At 39.6% G+C, this 25,314-nt stretch overlaps 1 protein-coding gene across 5 annotated transcripts in view; it reads left to right on the top strand.

Annotated features, from left to right (window-relative positions):
- TOLLIP (toll interacting protein) overlaps nt 1-25,314 on the top strand; it is a 33,881-nt gene that overhangs the window by 2,522 nt on the left and 6,045 nt on the right. For 3 of the 5 annotated variants that reach the window (XM_083587868.1, XM_083587865.1, XM_083587867.1), the window contains exons 2-6: nt 13,798-13,947; nt 14,893-15,075; nt 17,074-17,226; nt 18,564-18,654; nt 23,876-23,896. In XM_083587868.1, the coding sequence (XP_083443994.1) occupies nt 13,909-13,947; nt 14,893-15,075; nt 17,074-17,226; nt 18,564-18,654; nt 23,876-23,896 (487 nt within the window). In that variant the 5' untranslated portion in view covers nt 13,798-13,908. The remainder of the gene's footprint in view (nt 1-13,797; nt 13,948-14,892; nt 15,076-17,073; nt 17,227-18,563; nt 18,655-23,875; nt 23,897-25,314) is intronic. The other 2 variants (XM_083587866.1, XM_083587869.1) reach the window with 1 other exon arrangement.

The raw sequence follows: 25,314 nt of genomic DNA, 5'->3' as shown, positions 1-25,314 counted from the left end.
TTTTACATTTTTCTTGTTTTAATAAAAAAATATTTTAATTTTTTTAAATGCCAAAACTGAAATCTTACCAGTGTACTGTGTACAGACAACTGTATAGGGTCAGATTTGCCTGCGGGTCATCTCCCTTGATGAATAATTTCTTGGTGTCAACAGTAGTAGGCATTCAAATACTTTGTCAAGAACTGAGCTGTAAATGTGATGGGTTTAAACAATTTTTGTTCACAGCAGTTGAACTTGAAAAGGAAAGAAGGTTATAGACTCTGTCTATAAGTCCGTCTGTCCCTGATCAGCTCATGCAGGCTTCTCCTTACAAACAGATAACTGTAGACAATTTTGGCAGCAAATAGCCCCAGATGAAGGATAGCCAATCTGCATTTTTAGGGGTTGCTTTGTTCTCTACACTTTAGTCTGAAGGCCAGAACTATTTGACCCATTACAGATAGAATTGGCAGAAAGGCCTTTGTAGATACATGCTTGTAGAGTATTAGACCTGTTAATTTTTGGAAGGCTGATGAATGACTGCTTCCTCCTAGATTACATCAAAACGCAGGTTAGCAGTGACCCATTGCTTTTCCAGAATGTGCATGATAGTGCTGCAATGTAAACTTTGTGGAAAGCAATATATTGTATTCATGACAGTTTCTTCCTTTGTGCATGCTTCCACTTAAGAGAAAACAATCTCTTAATACATTTTCACTAAAACTTAATATAGCATTCCAGGGCACAAATACAGTTGCTTCCACCACTAGTATTACTGTCTACACCTGTTCTTGATGACCCACCCTCAGTTAAAAATTCCTTACCATGCCCCAAATCCTATTGAGTTCAGTGAGATTCATATATTGAGTATATACTGTCAAATGCACAAGCCAAAGCGCACATTGGAAACAATGACTCAAATTACAAGCTGTGGCTAAGTTCATAATAGTTTTGGTTTACAATCTCTCAGTATTACTTCATGGATGTTATCTTGTCTCTTGAAAATGTCATTAGTGTGAGAAGCAAACACTAAGGTGATTGAGCAGGTGGTTGCTAAACAACTCCAAGCATGCCTGGAGGATGTGGACCATTTGGATCCCTTCCAGTATGGATTCAGGACTCATTATGGGACTGAAACTGCCTTGGTCGCGCTGGTCGATAATCTCTGACGGGCCCCCAGGCTAGGGACAGAGGTGAAAGCTGTTTCCTAGTTCTGCTGGATCTCTCAGTGGCCTTTGATACCATCGGCCATGACATAAAAATAAACTTTGCCCTGTTGTTTAAGCCTCTTTCCTCCCATCTCCCCTTCTGTGTCTGCATCTCCCTTGTGTCTGTCTCCCTTCTCATCTCTATATACTGTAGTTCCATCCTTACTTAAGACATTGTGATATCTCAGAATCACAGTGTTTATCTGGTGATATATCATGATACTGAAAAGCAGATATCACCCAGCCCTACTTTTTACACAGGTTATTTTTTAATTTTTGTTTTAATAAATAACGTGAATAGTCTGGCCATCTTTTAAAAATCTTGCTCTTGGCTAGGGGGGCAGTGTTTTGAGTTCTGTTTTATTTTTGTACCTCCCTTTCTTTACATCATAACTTTGTGTTTCAGTTTTTACCTTCTTTATTGTGCGCCATCCTGAGTATGCTGTGGGATGACCTGCAAATGTAATAAAAATGCTATTTTATAGAATTTGAATTGGTGCCATTTCAGAAGGTGTAAAGTATGATACATCTGATCATAGCAGCTCCTTTTAAAACCAGTAGTGCAGTTACAGTGACAGCAAAGGTTTATACTCAATTATCTGGGAGAAATAAGCCAGAGTTCAGTGGGGGTTGCATTCAAATAAGTGTGAGGTTTTAGCTTTATTGCTTGCAAAATTACCACCGGAAAGTGATGGACAACTGAATAATGCATAAACGAATGAGGCATGCCTCAGTATGAGTAAGTCTTGAGATTTGCACTGACTTAACACTAACTGGAAGATTCCATTTTATATCCTTTCAAAGCATCACTGGGGGAATTTAATAAAACCTTATTGAACATGTAAGTCTATTCTTTCTTAACTGGAGGAAGGTATTTGCTATTCCTATGAACAATACACTAAATCAACTCAGAATTACCTTAACAGCACAATCCTATGCATGTCTACACAGAAATAAGTCTTAGTGAATTAAATGGGACTTACTCCCAAAAGTGTGTAAAGGATTGCAGACTAAATCGTTAGTCCAGTGTTTTTCAACCAGTGTGCCATGGCACTCTGGGGTGCCTTGAATGATGGTCAGAGGTGTTGCGAGCAACACTGGCCTCTTTCCCTCTTTCCTTCCCTCTGATGCCCTCTTGTGTCTCTGCCTCCCAAAGGCTTGCACAGCTGTTTGTTGCAGCAGCCCTGACTACAAGCTCCACGGGTTAATGGTGCCTCTGGGGCTGGCCAGGAGGTGCTGGTTGCCAGGAGCTGAGGCGGCCTCGGAGTAAGCAGGCAAGTGGGCAAGGGAGCCCAGCCACCTAGCCCACCAGCCCTTGCTGTTGGGAATGGACAGACAAGTGGGAGACAGGCAGGCACTGTGCTGGCCTTTTATTTGTTTGCTGTGTGAAAGGCCTGCCTTGGAGCTGAGTGCCTGGTGCTGAAGGGGAGCCTTTTTGCCACGCAGGTCTGGCAGCACCTGTTGCTGCCTCCCAAGGTAAGGTGTTGGCCTCACGTTCAACTTTGGCCAGTCTCTGGTTGGGGTGGGGGCAGCTCAGAGACCAAGGGAAGAGGAGAGGAAGCTGAGGGAACAGTCCACAAGGTAGGGTGTTTGAAAAATGATGAAAGGCTGATAGCCCTGCAGGCAAGGGGTGACATAACTGGGCTCCTGAGCCCCACAAGGGTGCCGCAGAAAGAATGTACTTGGTAAAGGGAGCCGTGAACTCAAAAAGGTTGAAAACCTCTGCTCTAGTCAATTGGCTAACCTTCACTTGCATTTGACCTTAATCTTGTGCCACCTTCCAATATGGATATATAGCATTAATTTATTTTTGGACCATCTACTCCACCTCACCTGAACTTCACAGGATTTCAGTAGGCAAGGGATGGGGAGACCTATCCAGAATTGTTTAGAATATTCATAGCAAAATAACTGCTATGCATTCTTCTTCAAGATTAGATTACCTGCTTCATTCAGGTATCTTCCATTTACTTCTTGGTTGCTCATCAAATGGCCTAATGACATTGCAGAAAAAGCTTCTCCCACCTCCATTTTTTCTCTTGATCATTTGACAAAAGCATGAGAGGCCTCCTTCATAAATAATACATAACATTTGCATAGTGTTCCTTGTGTTCATAGCACTTCATATGCATTATCTAGTTATCCTTACAACGGGTAAGTCACTGTAACTATCCCTACCATATTGTAGGGTGGGAGAGGGACTTCTCCTGGGATCATATCCATTCCTTAGCCCATCTACACTCTAGGTCAGGCATAGGCAAACTTGGCCCTCCAGATGTTTTTTGGCCTACAACTCCCATCATCCCTAGCTAACAGGACCAGTGGTCAGGGATGATGGGAGTTATAGTTCCAAAACATCTGGAGGGTCGAGTTTGCCTATGCCTGCTCTAGGTTCTAGTCTAGACAGTTCATAGCAGAGGTAAGGCTTTATTGAGTGGCCTGTAGGGATGGAGTTCACAATTATGTACCCTTTTGTGCATTTTCTCATGGTGTTGTTGCATACACTGTTAGTTCTGGTCCTCAACTCATAAAATATACATCAGCTCAACCTGCACTTGCATTTTGTGAAAAGGACATAATTGACTTCAAGAACTCCTTCAAATTTTTCTATTTGTATTTCCTACTGTTGATCATTGCCCACTATAACTAAGTATCCGTTGGCGTGCCCCTGGGGGTATTGTAATTTGTTTGTCTTGTGTCTTTGTTCTTATTTTGGTGAAATGCCAATAGAGCAGCACTCCTGTCTCTTTCAGACCACACCAAATTGGGAGGGATAGCTATTGCCACAGAATAGGGATTCACGATTGCCATAACAAATTGGAGAACTGGGCCAAAACTAACAAAATGAATTTCAGTAGGGACAAATGTAAGGCCCTACACTTTGGCAGATTGCCTGTGGGGAGTCCCTTCCAAATCTACAATTCTATGATTCTATTATTTTACAGTTTTCACACTTAAAATCAAGTGTACCTGTCTAGGCTTGTTTATAGTACAGTATAAGCTGTTCTGTTTTGGTAACAGGGATGGGTTATGAATTTCTTGTTGATACCCTTGTGGATTGTGAAGTATCTTCGCTTACATCCTTTAGCCTTGTAGTGATTTAGTTTCTAGCAGTGAGCAAGAGAATTACTTTGTTTACTTGCAGACTGTTACATTATTTGTTCTAACTCAACCACTGTAACTATAACTTCAACTTTCATTTTGAAAGCGATTTAAAATGTATCCTATACTCAGAGAAAGTAGTGAAATTTGTCCCCAAATGCCATAAATTAAATCGAACATTGAAACCCCCAATAAATGTCAGACACTTTTGTAGCCTGGGGGCCTTTGCAAAATCTGTTGCATCTCTTCTGTAGCATAGATAATGTCTTAATGGACAAAAAGCATATCTTAAGATATCAAAAAGGTAAAGCAAATTGTTGTACTGGAAACTTCACTGCCCTAAGCCTTATTCTTTATGTAACTAATGCATTTGAAGTAAATCTAGAGAATATTCATACATTTCACATACACACAGTTTGAACCTTAGGACCAGTTCACACAGGACAGTCAGTTTTGGAGTGTGTAGGACTTCCTTCAGGCTATGGTGGGCTTGCAGAGAGGGTGCTGTTTGCCTTAGCTGGTACCTTCTCATAGCTGTACATGCAGCCACCAGTGATGGTGCTTTAGCAGCTGCCACCTTCAAGGAAATAACAATGTCAATACAAGGTATTCATTCATTCAAATGGTATTCCTGTGCAAGTGTAGCATTTCACTTCATGTTAACTCTTAGTTTTTCTCATTTTGTTTTATTGTTGTGGTTATTATTTATTCAATTTGTATACTGCCCTTCATCTGAAGATCCCAGTGCAGTTCACAACAGAAAATCAAAAAAATGAGAATACCAGAAACATATTAAAACAAAAACCAAACCAAGAACTCCCCTTCCCACAAACACATATAAAAAGCCATGGAATGTAGGTGTTCCGGACAAGTGGAATAGACCACAGCAGCTCCCCCTCCTCGACCCTCAAGTCTGCCCTGATGCTGCACTGACTATCCAGGTGGGCACAGCTGCATGAGACCAACTCAACTCTGCTCACCCACGCAGGTCACAGTCATACAGACCAGATCAGCCTCCTCATCCACAGTCAAATCATGTGTAAATGAGATCTTACTCCGTTGACCTGGCATTCAGCAACAGCAGCTGCAGACCCGAGGACTGACTGAGAGGACAACTCCCCTGGTTAGAAGAGGGGACTGGCACATGGCACAGTCACTAATTGCCACGTGTCTATTACCTAGCCTGTCCTGTCTCCCACAACCCCTACCCTGAACCACTGTGATTGCCCCCCCCCGCCCCATTCTTCCCAACTAATCTCTTCCCAGGCACATCCCATGTCTTTCAGTTAAAAGCAACAAAACCCCAAATTTAAACCAAGTTAAAAAGAAGTTGAAAACCATTTAAAACAACTTGAGTAATAATAATAACAACAAGACCCACTAAGCAATACCCAACCCAAGAGCCCATTCAGGTGTCTCAGCTTTTGTACTGCAGTTAGTCTGGGCCATACCCTCCTAGGCTTGGCAGAAGAGGCCTGCAAGGCAGGGAGCAGGTCCCCCAAGACCCACAGCCAATAGGGCCTTTGAAGGTATATTGCCTTCAAAGGCAGTTAATCCGACAACCATTTTTCCTCTACTGTAATGATACTTTTCCCCATTGCTAGGCAAGGACAGTCTGCTTTGGAAATGCGTTGTGTGGGAGTTCAGAATTCTTTGAGATCAGTTTGCTTATCTGTAATGGCACTATACTATTTCATGTGGATTTTAGCTTATTTCAGAAAGTATGTGGGGGTTGACAGTGCAAAACTACCCATAAAAAGGCTTATTTTAGAAGAAATAATATGGTCAAAAGATTTTTTAAAATCTTGTACAGTACGTTTAAATAACAAGACTATGTTTGCACTTCTCTGCAGCTGTGAGTGAATAAATAGTTGAGCTTTGCGGTTCTCATGAACTGGCTCTAATTAGCATACCAAACAGATTTTGAGATGGATATACTCCTTTACGTGCCTTTCTAAACTGTTCTTAAAATAAATACTTGTACTTTGTGGCTTCATTAACAATCTAACAATTACATGTATTACAGATAACCCAGTTCAACAAACGTAAGAGATGGAAATACATACAAGATGTTTCTAGTTCTAACTAATAGGTGAGGGAAATGCCTTTCATGTAAATGACAGACAGCACAAATGCTATTTTTACAACTCAAGTAACATAGCTTTGAAAAAAACATAGTTCCCTCATGCATTTAAAGTATGAGATTGGAGACATCCAACGTAGACTGCAGGTTTGGAGCCTTAGTACTAATCTATAAATGTCTACTCAAAACCCTACATTCACCAACTGGAGCCGGGTGCAGATTTGTGGCAGGGTGGGGGACATACACTTAGAACTGAGCTAGAGTGTATCGAAGCCCATTCTCAATCAAGGAAGTTGTTTTTAGTAGCAGAACTGAGCCATTACACATAAAAATCCATTCCTAGTTTGTCCTCCTCCTTGCCCAAGATTTCTTCACTTCAGCAAACAAATTTAAGGGGGTTCCTTTTTTGTTGCAGTTGTTTAAAGTGATGGGAGATTAAGCTTTTATACTTACGCTGCCAGTCACCCACATGTTAGGTAATAGAGCCTCATCTATCTTCTGCCCACCTTGATATAAGGTGCTGCTTTCAGTTCTCTGCAATTTTCAGAGAACTCTGGGGAATCTCTCTGCTGCTGTGCGCCCTGCTGTGCCAGAGGGACAGGGACAGTTTCGCCTGGGGAGTAGATTTATGGAGGCTTAAACTGAAAAGACTTGTAAAGTCTGCTTTTCTAGTTTTTATCTCTGTGCGTTGCTAGACAGGTACACTCTGTATAATCCCTGCTGCTTTTTGGTTGAAGTTACTGTTTGGTGTTTTGTTTTTTTAAGCATGTATGCATGCTTCAGTTGGAGCTTAGAAAAAACTTGGCTTGAAAGCTCTTTAAAAACAAAGTTCATTGCTCGTATTTAGAACTTCAAAAAAATATCCTGCTGTGCTCTTGTGTTCAGCTAGTGGAGTGAGAAGGCACTCAGCTTTTTAGGATAATAAGTAAATTGTAAGTTTAGAAAATAGTAGAGGTATGTGGCTCGGGGGATGTATTAGTAGTCTGTGTTACAGGCACATTCAATAAGTATTAATAGGATTTATATTTTACATAATACTAGCAATGCAGTTGGGGCACTCAATCCAATAAACAGAACCCTCTCAAAATACAGAATAGGGTGGTTTTGAGATAATAAGGAAAGAGTTGTAGTGTACAGAAGAGGACTTCTTTTGTGCATCATAGATCCGGTTTTGAATGTGTGCACAAACAATCAGTATGAAAATAGTTTGGATCATAATACAAGTTAACTAAAGCAACTTTACAGAAGCATATTTTCCTACCTGTTCTATCCTACCCCCATCCCTAACCTGGGCAGCCATCTGGGTAATGATGGTTGGGGCTGAAGAGGTGCTATTCAGGAAGGATGGTCCAAATCAGATAGAAGTCTGCCTGATTTTGGACAATTTCCCCCTCCTTCAGCAGCCTCCTTCAATTAACTTAACATTAGGCTGTTTAGGATCCAAGCTGTTGTTGTTGTCTTGAATGATCTTACTGTGTTCAAATATCATGTTTCTTTAGTGTTATGCAAAAACAAGTGAAAGTTTTATAAATAAATAAATAAATAAAGGATTCTCCTAAGTTGTATCCTATATCAGTTGTCAAATTCAGAAGATTCAGTTTTGGTTATAATCAAAGATATTGTGATGTTCAGATTTTGTGCACTTTAACAGTAGCCCATTATTATCATTAAAAATACGCTTATATACCACTTCATGTCACAAGTGACTTCAAAGCTATTTACAGTTTTAAAAACATTATAAATCACAGAACAACATTAAGAGAGCAGTAAAAGAAAGAATTGAACCTTAAACCAGTTACATAATGTTGACAACACTCCACTTACTTTATTTATCCTATAATATAAGTTAGTATCACCCCAAGCTTGCAGGTAAGGAACTGAGATCGAGAGATAGTGACTTGCCTAAAGGTAATTGCAGGGGTAAAGTTTGATCCAAAGGTTAACTCATAGCTCAGGGAGCTATGCAGTTGTGGTGTCCTGCTTCCAGAATGGACTTAAGCTCGTACAAACTTCTTCACCCTGCAGCCGTCAGCAACCCCCCAACCAACATTTTGCTGGCACAATATTGGTTTCCACCCTTTGTCTCTTACCCAGTGTACTGTACCAACTCTACAGCACTGTGTACTTTTTGGGCCTTTTGTTGAATTCCCGGTTCTCATTTTTGATAGGGTTCCCCCCCCCCACCTTTTAATATGGATCTTTACTTTTTCCATTGTATTTTTCATAATTGTAAATTAATTATGTTATACATTGTCAATATTGAAGAATCTTAACTTTGATAGACTTTTGTGGTACAACTTCCAAACTGCAGTTTTTGACAAACAGCATCTAGTCTATGAATCTTATGTAGAAGCCAATTTCTTAAGTTGGCTAGCTTGTTTTTGCTTATTAGGAAAATCAGTGTGTGTGTTAAAGACTATTTGGACTGCTGGACGGGGGTAACACCATTGGTATTACCATTTTTTGGTGGAATTAAAAACTTGGTGGATCAGAGAAATGCTGTGGACATAGTGTATCTTGATTTCAGTAAGGCTTTTGCAAAAGTCCCCCATGATATTCTTGTGAGGAAGCTGGTAAAATGTGGGTTGAACAAGGTAACTGTTAGGTGGATTTATAGCTGGTTGACTGACCAAACCCAAAGAGAACTCATTAATGGTTCCTCGTCATCCTGGAAAAAAGTGAAAAGTGGGGTGCTGCAGCATTCTGTCCTGGGTCTGTTGTTCAACTTGGATGAAGGAATTGAGGGTGTCATTTGCTGATGTCATTAGTGTCATTTGCTGATGACACTAAACTGGGGGGAAGGGTAGCTAAAGCAGCAGAAGACAGAATCAGAATTCAAAATGACCTTAACAGATTGGAGAACTGAGCGCAAGCTAACAAAATGAATTTCAGTAGGGACAGATGTAACTTTGGACGGAAGAACCAGATGCACTAATATAGGATGGGGGACACCTGGCTTACTAGCAGTACATGTGAAAAGGATCTAGGGGTCTTGGTGGACCACAAGCTTACCATGGGTCAATAGTGTGATGCAGCAGCAAAAAAAAGCTAATGCTGTTCTGGGCTGCATCAACAGAAGTATAGTGTCCAGATCAAGGGAAGTAATAGTACCACTGCATTCTGCCTTAGTCAGACCACACTTGGAATACTGTGTCCAGTTCTGGGCACCACAATTTAAGAAGGATGTTGACAAGCTGGAACATGTACAGATGAGGGCAACCAAGATGATCAAGGGTCTGGAAACTAAACCTTATGAGGAACACTTGAAGGAGCTGGGTATGTTTAGCCTGAAAAAGAGGAAACTAAGAGGAGATATGATAGCCATGTTCAAATAGCTTAAGGGCTGTCACATGAAGGGGGATCATGCTTGTTTTCTCCTGCTCAGGAAGGTAGGACTCAAACCAATGGCTTCAAGTTGCATGAAAGGAGATTCTGACTAAACATTCTGAAAAACTTTCTGACACTAAGAGCTGTTCATCGGTGGAACAGACTCCCACAAGAGGTGGTGGACTCTCCTTCCTTGGAGGTTTTTAAACAGAGATTGGATGGCCATCTGTCATGGATGCTTTAGCTGAGATTCCTGCATTGCAGGGGGTTGGACTAGATGTCCCTTGATGTCCCTTCCAACTCTAAGATTCTGTGATAGTTGTGACCTATAATTTGTTTTTCTGCCTTGTGTGTAAAACCAATTGAGTGTGCATTTCATTCTGGTTCTCAAGCATAAATACAAGTTTCCCTCCTGCATACTGCTTAAATGTCTGCAGTATCGTACAGAGGTTTTACAAGTTACTTCTGTCCTCTCTCTGAAACTGAACTGAGAGGTGAGTAACATGAAACAAAGGATGAAAGTGTTTTTAAAGTAGACTTTTCTGCAGAGCAAATGATCATATAGAGCGATTTGGACTTGTTATTTATATAACTTAAGGTGATAATTTTGGTATACTGTGTAACTAAGATAAGACTGTCTTATTTTACAAGTTTGTAACCAGAATAGGTCTTTCCTTACACAACTTTACAATATGTTTTTAAAAATAAATGTTCATTTTATTTTAAATTGATAGACATTTTTCTTCATCTTTATTCTTAACATTAGTTTCTAGTCTGAAGCATTTGCATATTGTAGGACAGTATTCTTCTTTAGCAGAATCATCAGAAAACAAGATGTTCTAGATCCAGCTGTTTGGCAGGCAGTAAAGAGTGATACGGAGTTAATGCAGGACAATTTGTCAGTGGTCTGTTTCCAAGAATGATTCAAAGTGGTGATTTTAACTTTTAAAGCCCAAGGACCTTGAGGCCTGGATATCTTAAGTACCAATCCCCCCTCCCCCCACAAGCCTCCCCATGCATTAAGATCTGTCTTGGAGGCTCTTCTCTGGATACCATAGGTAAGAGAGATGGTGACTGGAGATATGGCCATTTCAGTAGTGCTGTCCTGACTTTTGATTTTGTCCTTGGTGAAGGTTTATTTAGCACAGAAAAACTCCTTTCCTGGTTATGATGTTTGCAGTTCTTGCATTATGTCTTATTTTGTTATTGTGTTCTAAACTGATTTTACTGCTTGCAAATTTTAACTGGTTTTGTAAATGAGTTGCTCTGGGAATTCTCTGGATTAAAAAATACATATGTTCAGATAAACTTTAGTTTTTCAGACACTTTTCTAGGGACAATGAAAGGCATACTAGTAATGGATGAGGAATTCAATACTATGCTGCTAGTGATATAGTTGGTCATAGTGTCAATGTTAGCTGCCACGGGGAAGTTGAGGAAAATCACTTGCAAAAATGTTTCCTTTTAAAGGCAAGAATACTTTTTCCATTACAGAATCCACAACATATGGAGATGTCTTTGTATGTTACTTGGGGGTTTTTCATGCTTAGCTGTGATATTCTTGATACTCTTGAAGGAGCCCTAAACTAGTCTTTGTAGGACAGCAGTATTCCTCCTCTTGAAACTTCTTCAATGCATTTCAGCTCCTACCAGCTGCATTTAATTTTGCTGCGGTCCGGAGGCAGAAGCAGGAGCTGCTGCTTCTGCTAATTAAATTTTGTGTTAACTCCTACACTTCAAAGATGTTATCTTGGAGAACATGAGTAGCTCTCTGCCATATTAAAAAACTGTAGCCCAAGGCCTATATATCCCTGGAAACGATGCTATTTATGAAGACATGTATTTGAGTTGAGAATTCTAGGGTAGGGTTGCCATATTTCAGAAAGTAAAAACCAGGGCACCGAAGGTTGTTGAGCTTGCCTGTTATGATTGTCTTTTGTTAGAATCCGTAACATGTTACCTCATTTAGTATAGCAAAAGACTGGTACAGTGTTAAAGTAGGCTTTACCTATGATCTACAGTTTTAGAACTCTTTGCATTGTGGAATATTAAATAAGCACAGTTTTCTACCTTTCCTTTATGTAAGAATCTTGCTCATGTGGCTACTTCAACCCTTGTTTCTAAATTTACTCTGTAATCAGAATCTTGAATTTCATAAATGTTGGTATGCTAATGAGCAGGAGTATTGCAGACTAAAGTTTCATATGAAAAAAGGGGTTGAAATTCTGGTGCACATTTGTTTGCATAATTTTCACAAAAGTAAACATATACTGTAATCCTTCACTGTATTCCCCCCCCCCAAAGTAAACACTGTCCCCAAATTGCAGCCACTTACCATTTACAGATTCCTTTCTATAAATAAATGAAAATGGTTGGGGCAAAAAAACCCTACAGTACCAAGTAAACCAACTGAATATTACAAATGGGAGAACTGACCCAGAGAAGTAGGTAGCTACTTTTCTTTTGAAATATACCACACATAGCTTTATTTTGGGGACATTTTACTGCCTCAAGAAGCATTTGAATTTGGCTTGGGGTAGAAAAATACCCCCTAAAGTTTTCTTACATTACTTTCTTAGTTTCTGTTTACCATGTTGGGGTAAAAAGTGCAAACTTGTTGAAACAAGCAGATTATAGTACTCTGCTCCTGTCGCAAAACACATGTACCTTTTTTTGAGGCCCAAGCTACATTGTAGGCACACTTTGTTAGAAAATACTGTCAGCATCGCCCTTGAGCCAGTGTCACCAACTGGACTCATACACTTCAGCCCCGACTGGGCCAGGCGAGCTGGGTAGCACTTCCAGAGACCACCTTCTGCACAGGAACAGGTCAAAGTGCTGTGGACTCACAGCTTAGAGTTGTGAGCACCGGATTCACTCCCACAAGAAGACAGTCGTCGCACAGCAGAGTATAGCAGAGTACAGCAGAGTATAAACGACTTGGAGAGCAGCTCTGTAGAATAACTTCTTTATTCTATCTACAACTATCATACAAACTATATACAGAGCTAAATGAGGTCTAAGCATAAAGAATGCTGCACTGCACTGAGTGTCTGCAGCTGCTCGTAGCAGCAACCTTATCTATACACACGATCTCTAACACTTAGTCTTTCTCTCTCCAACACACTGACTAACTGACTGATGTGGTGCTGGAGCAGAATAAGTAGAGAGCAGAACACGCCTCCTCCTCTGGAGAATCAGCAGAGATCATCATGAGATTCTTGGGTATGGGAGGGGTGAAATCTCCTCAAATACTCCACAAAATTTTGTATCTGGGTTTTTTATTGGATGACTTATAAAAATTCATCTCATTTTTCTTTCTTCCAATCCTAAAGAGGCATAGCCAGTGCTTTTTCTTCTGGGAGTACGCAGGGGTACGCATACCCCTAAACATTTTGTGAATCTACGTTTGGCCTCATTGAGGGGCAGTATTTCAATATGAGTAGGAAAATGAGAGTACCCTTAAACATTTTTTTAGAAAAAAAGTACTGGAGATAGCTAACAGTCACTAGCCACGATTAGATAAATAATAAAATCAACTAAACTTTATCTTTAGCAGTTAAGGTTGCTATACGTCCAGACTTTCCTGGACATACCCGGAATACTACAGTCGGAAGCAGTGTCCGGGTGGAAATCAGCAACATGTCCAGGAAAATCCAGATGTATGGCAACCCATGTCAGCAGAGTCATTTTTGCCGATTTCCTTTAAAAATAGTTCGAAAATATCAAATATGTGATCTTGCCCAAAAAGCTCAACCCTGCTTTAGCTCTTCAAATTCTCAAATCAGGTATTTCCCTGTTTCATTGATGTCCTTTTTACCTGGGGCTTGGGAGTCCTAATCATAGTGGTGTCAATTTTCACAATATTTATTATTAAGGATTTCCGTTTCAGATGTCTAAAAGAGTCAGTTTTGCATTAGTTGTACGTGTCTCATAATGCACCCAGTTCTTCTTGGCAGCTTATGTTGAAGTGGGGTTACAAAGTAGATAGGGGGATACTAGCGAGTTGTGAGTGAAATATATTTAAAAGGACCAAATAGGAGATTGCAGGGTGGAACAAAGAGGATTATATTTTTGGTTTATGTGTTTCTTGTACAGGTGTATATTGGTGAACTTCCTCAAGATTTCCTTCGCATCACCCCAACTCAGCAACAGCAACAGATCCAATTGGATGCTCAAGCAGCTCAACAATTACAGTACGGAGGAGCAATGGGTACTGTTGGGAGACTGAGCATCACTGTAGTGCAGGTATTTTGAAATGTACATGTTAGATGTGGCACATGTTTACATTTTGTAGATTCCTGGGATGTAGTGCTAAATACAGTGTTGTCATAGTTATGCACAGACGCTGACAGTAGCTTTAAAAAGAGTATCACTGGTTCCTGGCTAATAAGCAGTTTGCATTGATCTTGCAGGGTACAACTAACTGCATACAGTTTTCACTTGCTATTTATGTTCAGAATTGCATGATTTCAGTGCATATTAGTGTAATCTTCCTATGAAACCACTCATCAGCATCTACTGTGAAGGCAGTATATAGGAACTGAGAGAACATGTGCTCTCCATCAGTAGGTTTTTCATCATCTAACTTCAGACATTTAACATTTTTGTGGTGGTTTTGAAGTGCTTATTTAGAACATGAAAAGTTTTAGTAGCTCTGTGGTGATTTTGGAATAACTGGTTCAATGTAACTGGAAAATATTTAAATGAAAAAACTTCAAACATTTTGGAGATTCATTATCTAAGGTTATGCTATTTTTGTCTATATATACCTTGAAAATGAATGCAGACTTTGTTCTCACAGCAAATAAACCCTATGAACACGTAAATCAGTTGCTAACAGATTACAAAAAAGCCCTAAACTAAACTTGTACAAATAAATCAATATGAACATCTTTTTATTATGGCTAGCATTTCTACTTGGACAAAGTAGATCTGTAGTGTTGTGGGCAGAGTGTATTTAAATGGAATCATTGCAGATTTCATTTGAATTGAGGCATTGTAACTCATTGAGCAGAATGCCTTAATTTGAATCTTTATTCAAATCTACTCTGTTTACAGAATTTTACTTCTCAGTGGTTGATATCACCATTAATATGCTGATTGCAACTAAAAAATGTAGACACTTCAGTCTAGGAAGGTGCATGGAAAGCTAATAACAACATTATTCATTTCCTTTGTCTACTTCCTTAGGCAAAATTGGCAAAAAACTATGGCATGACACGCATGGATCCATACTGCAGAATACGACTTGGCTATGCTGTCTATGAAACTCCCACAGCTCACAATGGAGCCAAGAATCCCCGATGGAACAAAGTTATTCAGTGCACTGTTCCACCTGGAGTGGATTCTTTCTATCTGGAAATCTTTGACGAGGTAAGAGCGTTAAAAAACACCCTGATTTGTAAAGAGGTTGGCTTAGGGGAGGAGGGATGTTTGGGGGGCACAATTAGTATGAAGTTTCAGTTCATACTAATTGAGAACATTCTCTTTGGGCCTCTACGGTCATTTTTGTTTTCTGCCCTTTATCCTAGGTAGTCTGTATTGAGAGCTGAGCCTAAAAAAAATACAGAACCTTTGTCTGCTTCCTTAAGCAAAATTGGCAAAACACTATGAAATCTGTATCGTTGTGCTTATGGAAGGGCTTTTGATCTCTTCAGTGCCTCTGCTAATGGGGAAAGGAGGGCAGGCAATTGCTTCCAATTCCAATTCCCCCATGCAGCCTCCTGTGCCTCCCAAAATTAGCTCCAGATAGCAACTCTCACAGAAATTATTCCCCTTTCGCTATAAATGCAAACACTTCATATTATCAGTGCAAAAATATAATGTTTTCTTAAACATAAAAATCAGTTCATGCATCCATCTGGCAGTTACTTTTTTCTCCCAAACTAGGTAGCTCCTAGTTCTCATGCTGGTAATTCTCCAAGGCAATGTTTCACTTGCATGAATTAGGTTTATTTACTTTAGAGCATGGGTGAGAAGCCTCTTGCCAAGTTAGGCTTGTCTCGCCTTCCAAGTGTAGCCCCACAAGGCTGTTCTCCCTTGGCCACACCACACACACATGTCACTCACCTGACATCGTTGACTTTGAGTGGGACAGAAAACTGGAGCTGCAAAGAAACAACCAGGAGCCATAGAGTGGTTTTTTGATTACAGTGGTACCTCTGGTTGCGAACGGGATCTGTTCTAGAGCCCCCTTCGCAACCTGAAAGGAACGCAACCCATGTCTGCGCACACGCGGGTTGCGATTCACCGCTTCTTTGCATGCGTGTGACGTCATTTTGCGTGTCTGTGCATGCACGAGCGGCGAAACCTGGAAGTAACCCTTTTCGGTACTTCCGGGCCGCACCAGGACACAACTTGAAAACACGCAACCTGAAGCAAACGTAACATGAGGTATGACTGTATTCCTCTGTAGCTCTGTCCATCTGTCAAATGTGGTCTACAGGGGGTTGGCCATAATTTGATCTGACCTGTTTCCACTCTTCTTTAGAGGCTTTAAGTAGCCATCTGTGTGCATTATTGTAATGTTTCTAAAACAAAATCTTGAGGTTGCAGCCAGTGGTTGAAAAAGCCTATGGCAATTCACACATCCAATATTTTCCCTTATCCTTCTTCTCCCTGTACCTCCCCAAAAACCACTCTCGAAAGTTGGCAGAACTACTAAACGTTTGTGAACGGTGTTGCACAAAGCTATAGTAAGAGGGGGAAGGGGAGTAGTTGCTTTTTGCTTTGTAATCATTGGATACAGTGCTTGGAATTCCACACCATTTTAAAATCTCCTTGTTCAGTTCCTGTTTGTCTCTTTAACTTATAATGACAATAGAAAAAGTTTGGCACTGGTAAGAGTCTTTGGGCCAAATTCAGCTAACTAATCCTGTCAGCGGAAAACCACAGAAGGATTTCTGCTGGTGCAACAGGGCTTTCTCCCTGCCTCCTTGCCCCAAATTGACTTGGGAGAATCCCTAGAACAGCACACTGGTGGAGAGAGGGCAGATTGTTTCATCAAACAAGCAAAAATGCTTGTGCTGATGGACCTAGGCCTATCTGCTCAGCAATAACTTGAATTGATCCCTTTAATTTTATATTAAATCCACTAGGTTTGAAGAAATGTTACTTTCCAGTTCTTGTGTTTATTTTTCTGTTAATCTTAGTGCTCCAAGTTATCCATGAACCATGGTGTTTCTCCTTATGAGTGGATTAGGAAGGACAATTAGCCTACTTTTGAAGAACAGATGAGAACTTGATTCCATTGAAAGCACAATTATTTTAACTTTAATGTGAAATAGCAAAATTTTAAAACTGATAGTGACACTTACATTTCTGTCCCTTTAAATTCTTCTCCTCATAATTACCTAAATATGTATCTTTCAGCGAGCATTTTCAATGGATGATCGCATTGCTTGGACGCACGTTACTATTCCTGAATCACTGAAACAAGGAAAGGTAGAAGATGAATGGTATAGCCTGAGTGGAAGGCAAGGAGATGACAAAGAAGGAATGATTAATCTGGTCATGTCTTATACAGTAAGTTAATTGACAATAGTTGCTTTAGTGCAGGAGGCAATGAGTTTGCTGACGAAATGGGGCGGAAAGAGGCTTTGTTGGAACCCGAGGCAGTGAACTTCTGAAACTTGCTATATTGAACTACTCAAAGTCTGTTTGATACATGAAGAGAATAGAGAAGTGAGTAGATAACATGTAAAGGTGTATCAGAATTAACAGAACTGCATATTGAAAGCCAAGATTAACAGAATCTCCTTCCACAAAATCTCCAAATTACCTGGAAATTTTGAATCATATTAATTTTTTTTAATCACTTTTGGAAATTTTGTAACTTACATTTGAAATTCAGAGCAAATGTAACATATCATATTAAAGCCCATGTAGTTCTGAAGAGATTGGTGTTTTTAGTTTTGATGTATCTCAAACCTGGGCTGAGTCTTTAAGGTTTTTGTGTAGTCCAGCAAAACCAAAACAATTGCAATTTTTCAGAAATTTCAAACCCTCATAACGTGAAAATGGGATGAGATAAAAAAAATGATATTTAAACTTAGTTTTGATCATTCAACAAGTGTACAAAATATTAAGAAAATTGGATGATATGAGGTAAAAAAGTTGGATCACTTGATATAGAATGACCCATTGTGTCCTACTAAAAATACTGTGTGTGTTATGGATAAACCTTTGGGAATATGAATATATAAGGTAATTTTTTATGAGAGAGAACAATTATTAATGATGAATGGCACTGACGAGAATTTTGCTGATGGTCTTCATGTTTTGTTTCTAAACTGGGGAATGATATTTTTCTACAGGAAAATTTGTAAATGAAGCTTATTCCAGTTTCTCACATTGTGAGAAGTAACAGTGTACAAAAAGCAGGGTTTTATCCAGAAGTGGTTTGTCCGTGCAATTCATTGTGCAAGTACTTGCATAATGTAGCACAGTGTCTTCTGTTAGCTCTTGTGCACCAATTCACAAAGCATCAGCACTAGCAGAATTTCTTCTACTTTCACATTTCCGGATCCGGGCCACAGAAATTATTCTGAAGCTCAGTATTGTACTCTGAGTGAAACAGTGCCTAAACTGCCTGCAATTTATCATAAAAGCATAACTTGATTTGAGCAGATGGAACTCTCTATTTATAGGTTATTATAGTTCCTTTGAAATGTCTTTTAATTCAATGGAACTCATTTAATTTTCCTGGGATGTGTTGGCATTTACTGACTTGTGCCAAAAAGTTGCTTCCTAGCCTTTGTATGGCAGGACTTAAGTGGTTTTTGTGCATTTTCTTGCTGCTTTGTTTTGTTCCTAGAATAATTTTCAAATACTCATTAGTTTTGCTGTCTTTTGATATCCAGTCCTTACCAGCTGCCATGATGATGCAGCCTCAGCCAGTGGTCCTGATGCCCACAGTGTATCAGCAAGGAGTTGGATATGTGCCTATAGCAGGTATGTAACTCCTTTTTCTTTTTAATTTGAGCTTTGAAAAACAAGTCTCTTAGAAATTGCTAATTTAAAACCAGAGGCAGAGACAAGCTCTGTTCTTTGAAGTACCCAGCATTTAAAATCAAACATTCAGTATGAAACTATAATTTGGAGACTAATAAGGCACTTGCATGCTCAAGCTGTTTACAGATTTTCACAGAACTGAAGGATTTATACAGCTGTCAGCGTGGCTACATTTTGAACAAGCCTTAGCGAGCCTTGGGTTTACAACCCACCCACCCCAGGCAATGACTGAGAAGAGATTAAAAAAAAACAACACTTCAAATTCTCTCTTTAAATGAACCACAGTTTAGTGTGTTGTCGAGACCCAATCTGTGGTTAATCTTAGTTATGGTTAGTGGTAACAAGCCAGCTTCATTAACTGGGGTTTGAAGTTGACTTGTTTCCACTAACCATAGCTAAAATTAGCAACAGTTGTTTGGCATCAGAGAACACAGGAATCTACATTTAATCTAAAGTACCATATATACTTAAGTATAAGCCAACCCAAATATAAGCCGAGGCACCTAATTTCACCACAAAAAGCTGGGAAAACTTATTGACTCAAGTATAAGCCGGTTCACCACACCACAAACCTGGTGGTGGCAGCAGCAGCGGAGGAAGAACAAGCAGCCCGAAAGGGCTGATTTCGGGCTGCTCATTCTTCCTCCACCGCTGCCAATAGCAGCAAAGGCGGAGGAGGAGGAAGGAGCAACCTGAAAGGACCCTCACTTGAGTATAAGCCAAGGGGGGCTTTTTCAGCATTATAAATGTGCTGAAAAGTCGGCTTATACTCAAGTATATACGGTTCTTGCTGTAACCACCATCAGCTAGCTGACCAGCGGTTACAGGTAACGCCTCTGAAGTCTGTTTAAGGGAAGTTGTTTGGATGCAGGGCTCCCTGTTGACTCAGATTAGGTGATCAGCACTGACAAGGAGCCCTGCTTGCAGAGGATTACTTGGGAGCTCTTGATTGGTCCTTTGCTGCCAGGGCTGTACCTGCCCACACCTAGTGTGGTTTGTGGAGGGTGGCATTGCTGTCCAAGTTGGACCCATCCTGGCCTATGTAGGCCCAGCAGCCAGAGGTTCCCCCCACCTCTGGTCTACCATAGTATCTGAATTGGCCCAGTATGTGGTACACACTATTTTTGGCCAGACTACTTATACAGGTTTATGTAGTGCTTCAAACAGTATCAAGTAAAAGCCAAAATAATTTGTTTTCAGTGCAATAAGTACTGCTGTGTTAGAAGCATGTATAATTTTTATGTGAATGTCACAGGCCTCCTGTTGGCTTGTATTCATGAAAAGTTTCACATCCTCTCCCTCTCCTTTGACTGGAACAAGTTTAGAAATGTATAAAACATTTATTTCCTCTTTATGTGAAAGAATGGATGTTTATCTGCATTGCTCCATATCTGCACATATACAGGGTTGGTGATCAACAGTGAGAACAACTCCAGGAGTAAAATGGATTAAACCAGCAGCTTGCCTTCTGGTCTATTGATTTTCCTAGTATTTAAAATTATGTGGAAGTAGTGGGCTGTGTTTAGGGTACAGGAAAACTGTGTGAACACAAGCTCTCCTATCCCTCGTGCACCAAAGTTCTTGCCATGCCATTTGGACTTGTACCTCCATAGTGAGTTTTCTCCTATTGCTCTTCAAAAATTATTTCTCCCTGCAAATCTCTCCTTATCTTGCATTCCCTGTTTTCTGGTGCTACTGTACATAAGAATATTTAGCCTTCTATAAAAACAAATTTTCAACTCAGTATCCATTATGGAGTTGGGATGGCAAGATGTCAGCTTCTTCAAAGGCTGAAGGCTTATGACATGTCGCACCAATATGATGATGTTCGACAAAAATTTGTGACTAAGGATCAGACTGAAGTGCATATTTCACCATTTTTTCCTAAAATGTTTTTGTTGGGCATGATTTGTATATTCAAACATTTACCAAACTTCTGATAGTTGAGACTTTATAGCCTCTCTGCCTACCGCCTTTCTGCCCCCTTTCTACTTTTTTTAAGTATCAAGTGAATGCACACAAGATAAATACATGTGAGTTGCGAGCTTACTGTACACGGTAATAATAGTGATCAATTTAAATCAGTCATGCTATCTTTCTAGCTACGCTAGCCTAGCACCTGTACTATGAAATAATTCCAAATTTGCTGATCACTTTTAGTTTATCAGGGATATTGTCACAATTGAAGCTTATGTGACAGTACATATGTTAGTCTCTAAGGCAGGCATCCCCAAACTCAGCCCTCCAGCTGTTTTGGGACTACAACTCCCATCATCCCTGACCACTGGTCCTGTTAGCTAGGGATGATGGGAGTTGTAGTCCCAAAACAGCTGGAGAGCCAAGTTTGGGATGCCTGCTCTAAGGTGCTAGACAGTCTCTAAGACTGTCAGTTTGATGCTATGCTACACTGTAATCTACCTGTGTATTTGCATGGTTATATGTCTATATATTATGATGGAATAAAACACTTTGAATATTTCATACCATAGCATTCAACTTTTTGTTGGTTCATTTAGCAAAATGCCTTTTAAATTCACTTAAACCAGGGAAGGAAATGGCCCATGGGCTGATTTGGGCCCTTGCTCCTTTATCCCACTAAGCAATTTGGGGGCAGGGGTGGGAAGACTGAACAACCCTAGCTGAAGAAGTTAAGTCATCTCTGGCTTCATTACTAATCAGATACATCATATTGCTTTTAACTGGTGGATATCTTTCATTCATAGTTTCACTTTTCACTTAAAAATATGGGGTGGCACTCAATGCTGGTAATACACAAACTTGACCCATTGAAATCATTAGCCTTAAATGACTTGTCCATGTATTTCAGTGGAGCTACTCTTGAGTATGACTAACATTGGATATCGTCTCTGGTCATTAAAATGATTAGTCCATTGTGGAGCAATTAATTAGGAAAATCTTTTTTATTGATCTCTAGAAGGAAATACCTTTTTCATTGTACTTGTTCTTAAATGAAGGCCTTAGCTCCAGCAACTAATATATATTTTGTTTAAAAAGTTTTTAAATACTGAACAATTGGCTTCAAGCCTTTAAATATCTATGGCATATTCTACCCAGTCTTTAGAACCCCTTCAATAATAAATCTTACTTTCAAAAACAAACTGGTCGTTTGAATTTGACTGTAAACCCAAATTATTCAGTCTGCCAGATGTGATAGAGAATGTCTCCCTCTTACTTCTACTTAGCAACTTGCAGTATTGTAAAAACAAGGGCATAACTTTGTAGTATTGCAAAACTCAGTTACCCTATATTTTGATGAATTGAAGAACAGGGTATGTACATTGTCTTGCATATGTGCATGGAGTGTTTCTGCAGTGAATGAATAAATATTACATTGCCAGTAGCATGTATTTTATCATACTTACAAAGCTTCAGTAGTGTGCTTCTTCAAGCCTCAGTTATGACTGAGATCCAGATGTCCTGTTAATAGCTCTGCAATCTTTATTCAGCTTATGCATTGGTGATATTCCTCCTCTGGGTGTCTTATTACAGCGAATAATGTAGTATGTATCAGAATCATGCAGTCCATATTTGAGAAGAATGGTTCATTGCTGTCTAGTTCTTAGTATGATGTACAACTTCATTCAGCCTTTGCATGGTCTGTTGAAAGGACTGAGAAGTGTAAAAATTTCTGGCACTTTCACAGCATTTAGCCTTTTAACCTAGGCCATGGGTAGATAGTGTGATGCCTTCCATATATAACACCATAGACAACAACACCTATTGGCTCCAGCCATTATGACAAGTTGTCACTTAAACCATATTGCAAGATTGGATGGTACTCTGCTTGATTGCTGGGAAGATGTGATAGATAAAGCATGCAGAGTGATTGAGGTTTGGCTTAGGTTCTAAAATAAGGAAGAAAGAGATACCAGTGGTGAGTGAGAAGTCTTAAATTGATTTGAAACAGTCTTGATGCTGACTGATCTGTGTGACTGCAGACTTAGAGACTGGACCTAAAGATCAGATTCTGTAGAGAGCCAAAGGCTTTTGCTGATGAGGGACATTTCACTCATAGCTGTGAACTGCAAATGTGTGGCTTTGCAGTTGCCATCAATTAACAGGGTGTTTGTGATCTAGGAACAGGATAAGATGCTATCATGCTGAGGAAACAGATACTTAGCAGGGGGGATATAGGCACAAAGGGGTTAGGATTAGTTGTACCTTGGCAGGAAAAGTAAACAGAGATGGACTGAAAAGGGGCTGTGCAAAACAGCCTGTGATGCCATTAAATATTTGTAAAGAAGTGAAGGATACCCTGTTGTCCACCCTCTCTGGTGTGTGTGTGTGTGTGTGTGTATACACACACACACACACACACACACACACACACACAATAAAAACAGTATATGTGATGGATGAAGTACAGAATGTCATCTATTCAGTCCCATTGACTCATCATTTTCAAAGGTTTTAGCAATTAATTAGATAAAATGCATCTTCTAAAATTCTGTAGTACATATGCAGTAAAAAGGTTGGACACCAGGTGTTATCATGATCTTCCAGCTGTAGACAGCAATACCTAAATTGTAATATGTATTTAGTTATGTTATTTGTAGAAGTTAGGTTTTCCACATTCACAGGAGGAAGTCTAAGAAGTCTTTATTCTTGGATAGTAGAAATGGTATTCTTCTAACAAATTTTATAAACTGGAATTATTTTTTTGATCTCTACCCACCCATCAAAGTAATCAACTTGAATTATGAAACTTATTCTTCATGTTTGGCATTGTTGGAATCTTACTTCCCCCATTCCTTTTACCACGTGAAATATAAGGGTGGCTAGATGTATAGAAGTGTGCTTATGTGTGGCAGGAACTAGGACGACAGGAACTCTGATGATATGGGCAAGAAGAGAAATAGACAATTTGGGACAGTATGGTGTCAATAAAATGGAAATGGTGGACATTACTTAATCATTTCATAGGATGTAATGACATGGGGTAAGTGTAGATCACTAGATGTGTTAGTAAAAATATCCATAGGATTGCATGTTGCTGTTTGAAACAGCAGGCAAAATCCTGGCATCTAAAATCTGTAGTATGTCCGAATTCAGTCTCCTTGGAGGAAATTTCCTAGCATTAAGTAGAATAATGCCTGTTTTCCATGTTTTATTCCTTTCCCACACTTTCACCTGTCCTCAGGGCTTGAATACTTGGCTCTGGGTAAGTCTTCTTAATTCTTTTTGCATCCCATTCAACAGGAACAAGAATTATGCATGAGATCATGCAAACTGCTTTTTATTTGTATGCAATATGTTGCAATACAAGAAATTGCAGGTGGATGTCACAATACACCAATTTCAGAATTATTTATTTTATCCTATGTGATTTCAGTGGGAAACAAAAATGTGTTAGAAAAATGGAAGGTAGTTCTTCATACAATAACAAATTTTGTTATTACAAATAGTAGGTTTATTTATCTTAAAGTTGGCAGAAGTTTCTCTCCAAACTTTCCATTAGTGTTCTTGATGACATTAATATATATATTAGCATTAAGTTTTGTGTTGTCACTTTTTCCATACTCATTTATCACTCCATCCCCTGACAGACCTCCCCCTGGAAATTTGTATGACTTCACTTATTTTTAATAAAAGAAATTGCTTGCATTTGCAATAAGGCTCCAAAGTTTAAAAGTTATTTATCACTTGTCTTGTGAATTTGAAGGAATCTGAACTTGTGCACTTTTGAGTAGGAAAGGGGTGAACCTAGCAGAATTGTTTCTACCTTAGGGAAGAGATAGCTGCTGTCAGAGGACACACAGTACAAATAATCCTTGAAATAAATTAAAGTAGCTTTTCCATGCTTGTAGTCACTCTTTGAAAGGAGGGCTAGTGCCTGAATGTTCATTTTCCTACTCTGGGCTGGAGAAAGGACTTTGTGAACTAAGAGGTGGTACCTCTAGCATGTCTTAGTTCCTTTTGAACATAATAACAAAAGAAAGGAGTGTCAAATAGTACCTTGTCTTCCACTAGTCTGTACCATTTTTATATGTTTCAGTACACGTTCTATGTTCAGGACCTGCCCTATGCTGTTTTCAAAGATGACTTCTGTTTCGGTTGCAGAAAAGGCTTTTCCTGAGCAGGCATGGCATTGGCACAGAGTTGTCAAACCATGAATTTCTTACATTGCTCCTATGCTAAATCTGGGCCTAGTTCAAGAGAGAGCATGGCCAATTTAATGCCCAAGCTTAACTGTTTCCATTTTCAACCATTTTACCTTGGTTCTGGATTTCTGTGCTGAGGAGGATGGTGGTTGCGCTACAACACCAAACAATCTTAAAATTAAAAGTTGTAAAGCTGCGGAAGGGCAAAAATCATATCCCATTGGGTTCTCCAGTAAACCATCTTGTCATTAATTTGCTTGCCTATTAGATTTTAAATCATCTGCTTTCATCTTTGCTTTTGATCAGTTGCTCCACAGATAAGATCAGTTTTGCAGTGTTATCAACCTGGCTTTTCCAAGCCGCCTAAAGACAGATTGCACTCACAAAACTGCTACTGGGTACTTAATGCCCATTTGACTGTGATCTGGAACGTACACACTTGGTCAATATTCTTCAGTGACAGATTAGTTTTTTATCA

Source organism: Podarcis filfolensis (genome assembly GCF_964270895.1).
Source record: "Podarcis filfolensis genome assembly, chromosome: 1".
Classification (NCBI taxonomy): domain Eukaryota; kingdom Metazoa; phylum Chordata; class Lepidosauria; order Squamata; family Lacertidae; genus Podarcis; species Podarcis filfolensis.
Note: the sequence above shows the minus strand (reverse complement) of the source record. Positions and strands in the feature narration are given on the sequence as shown.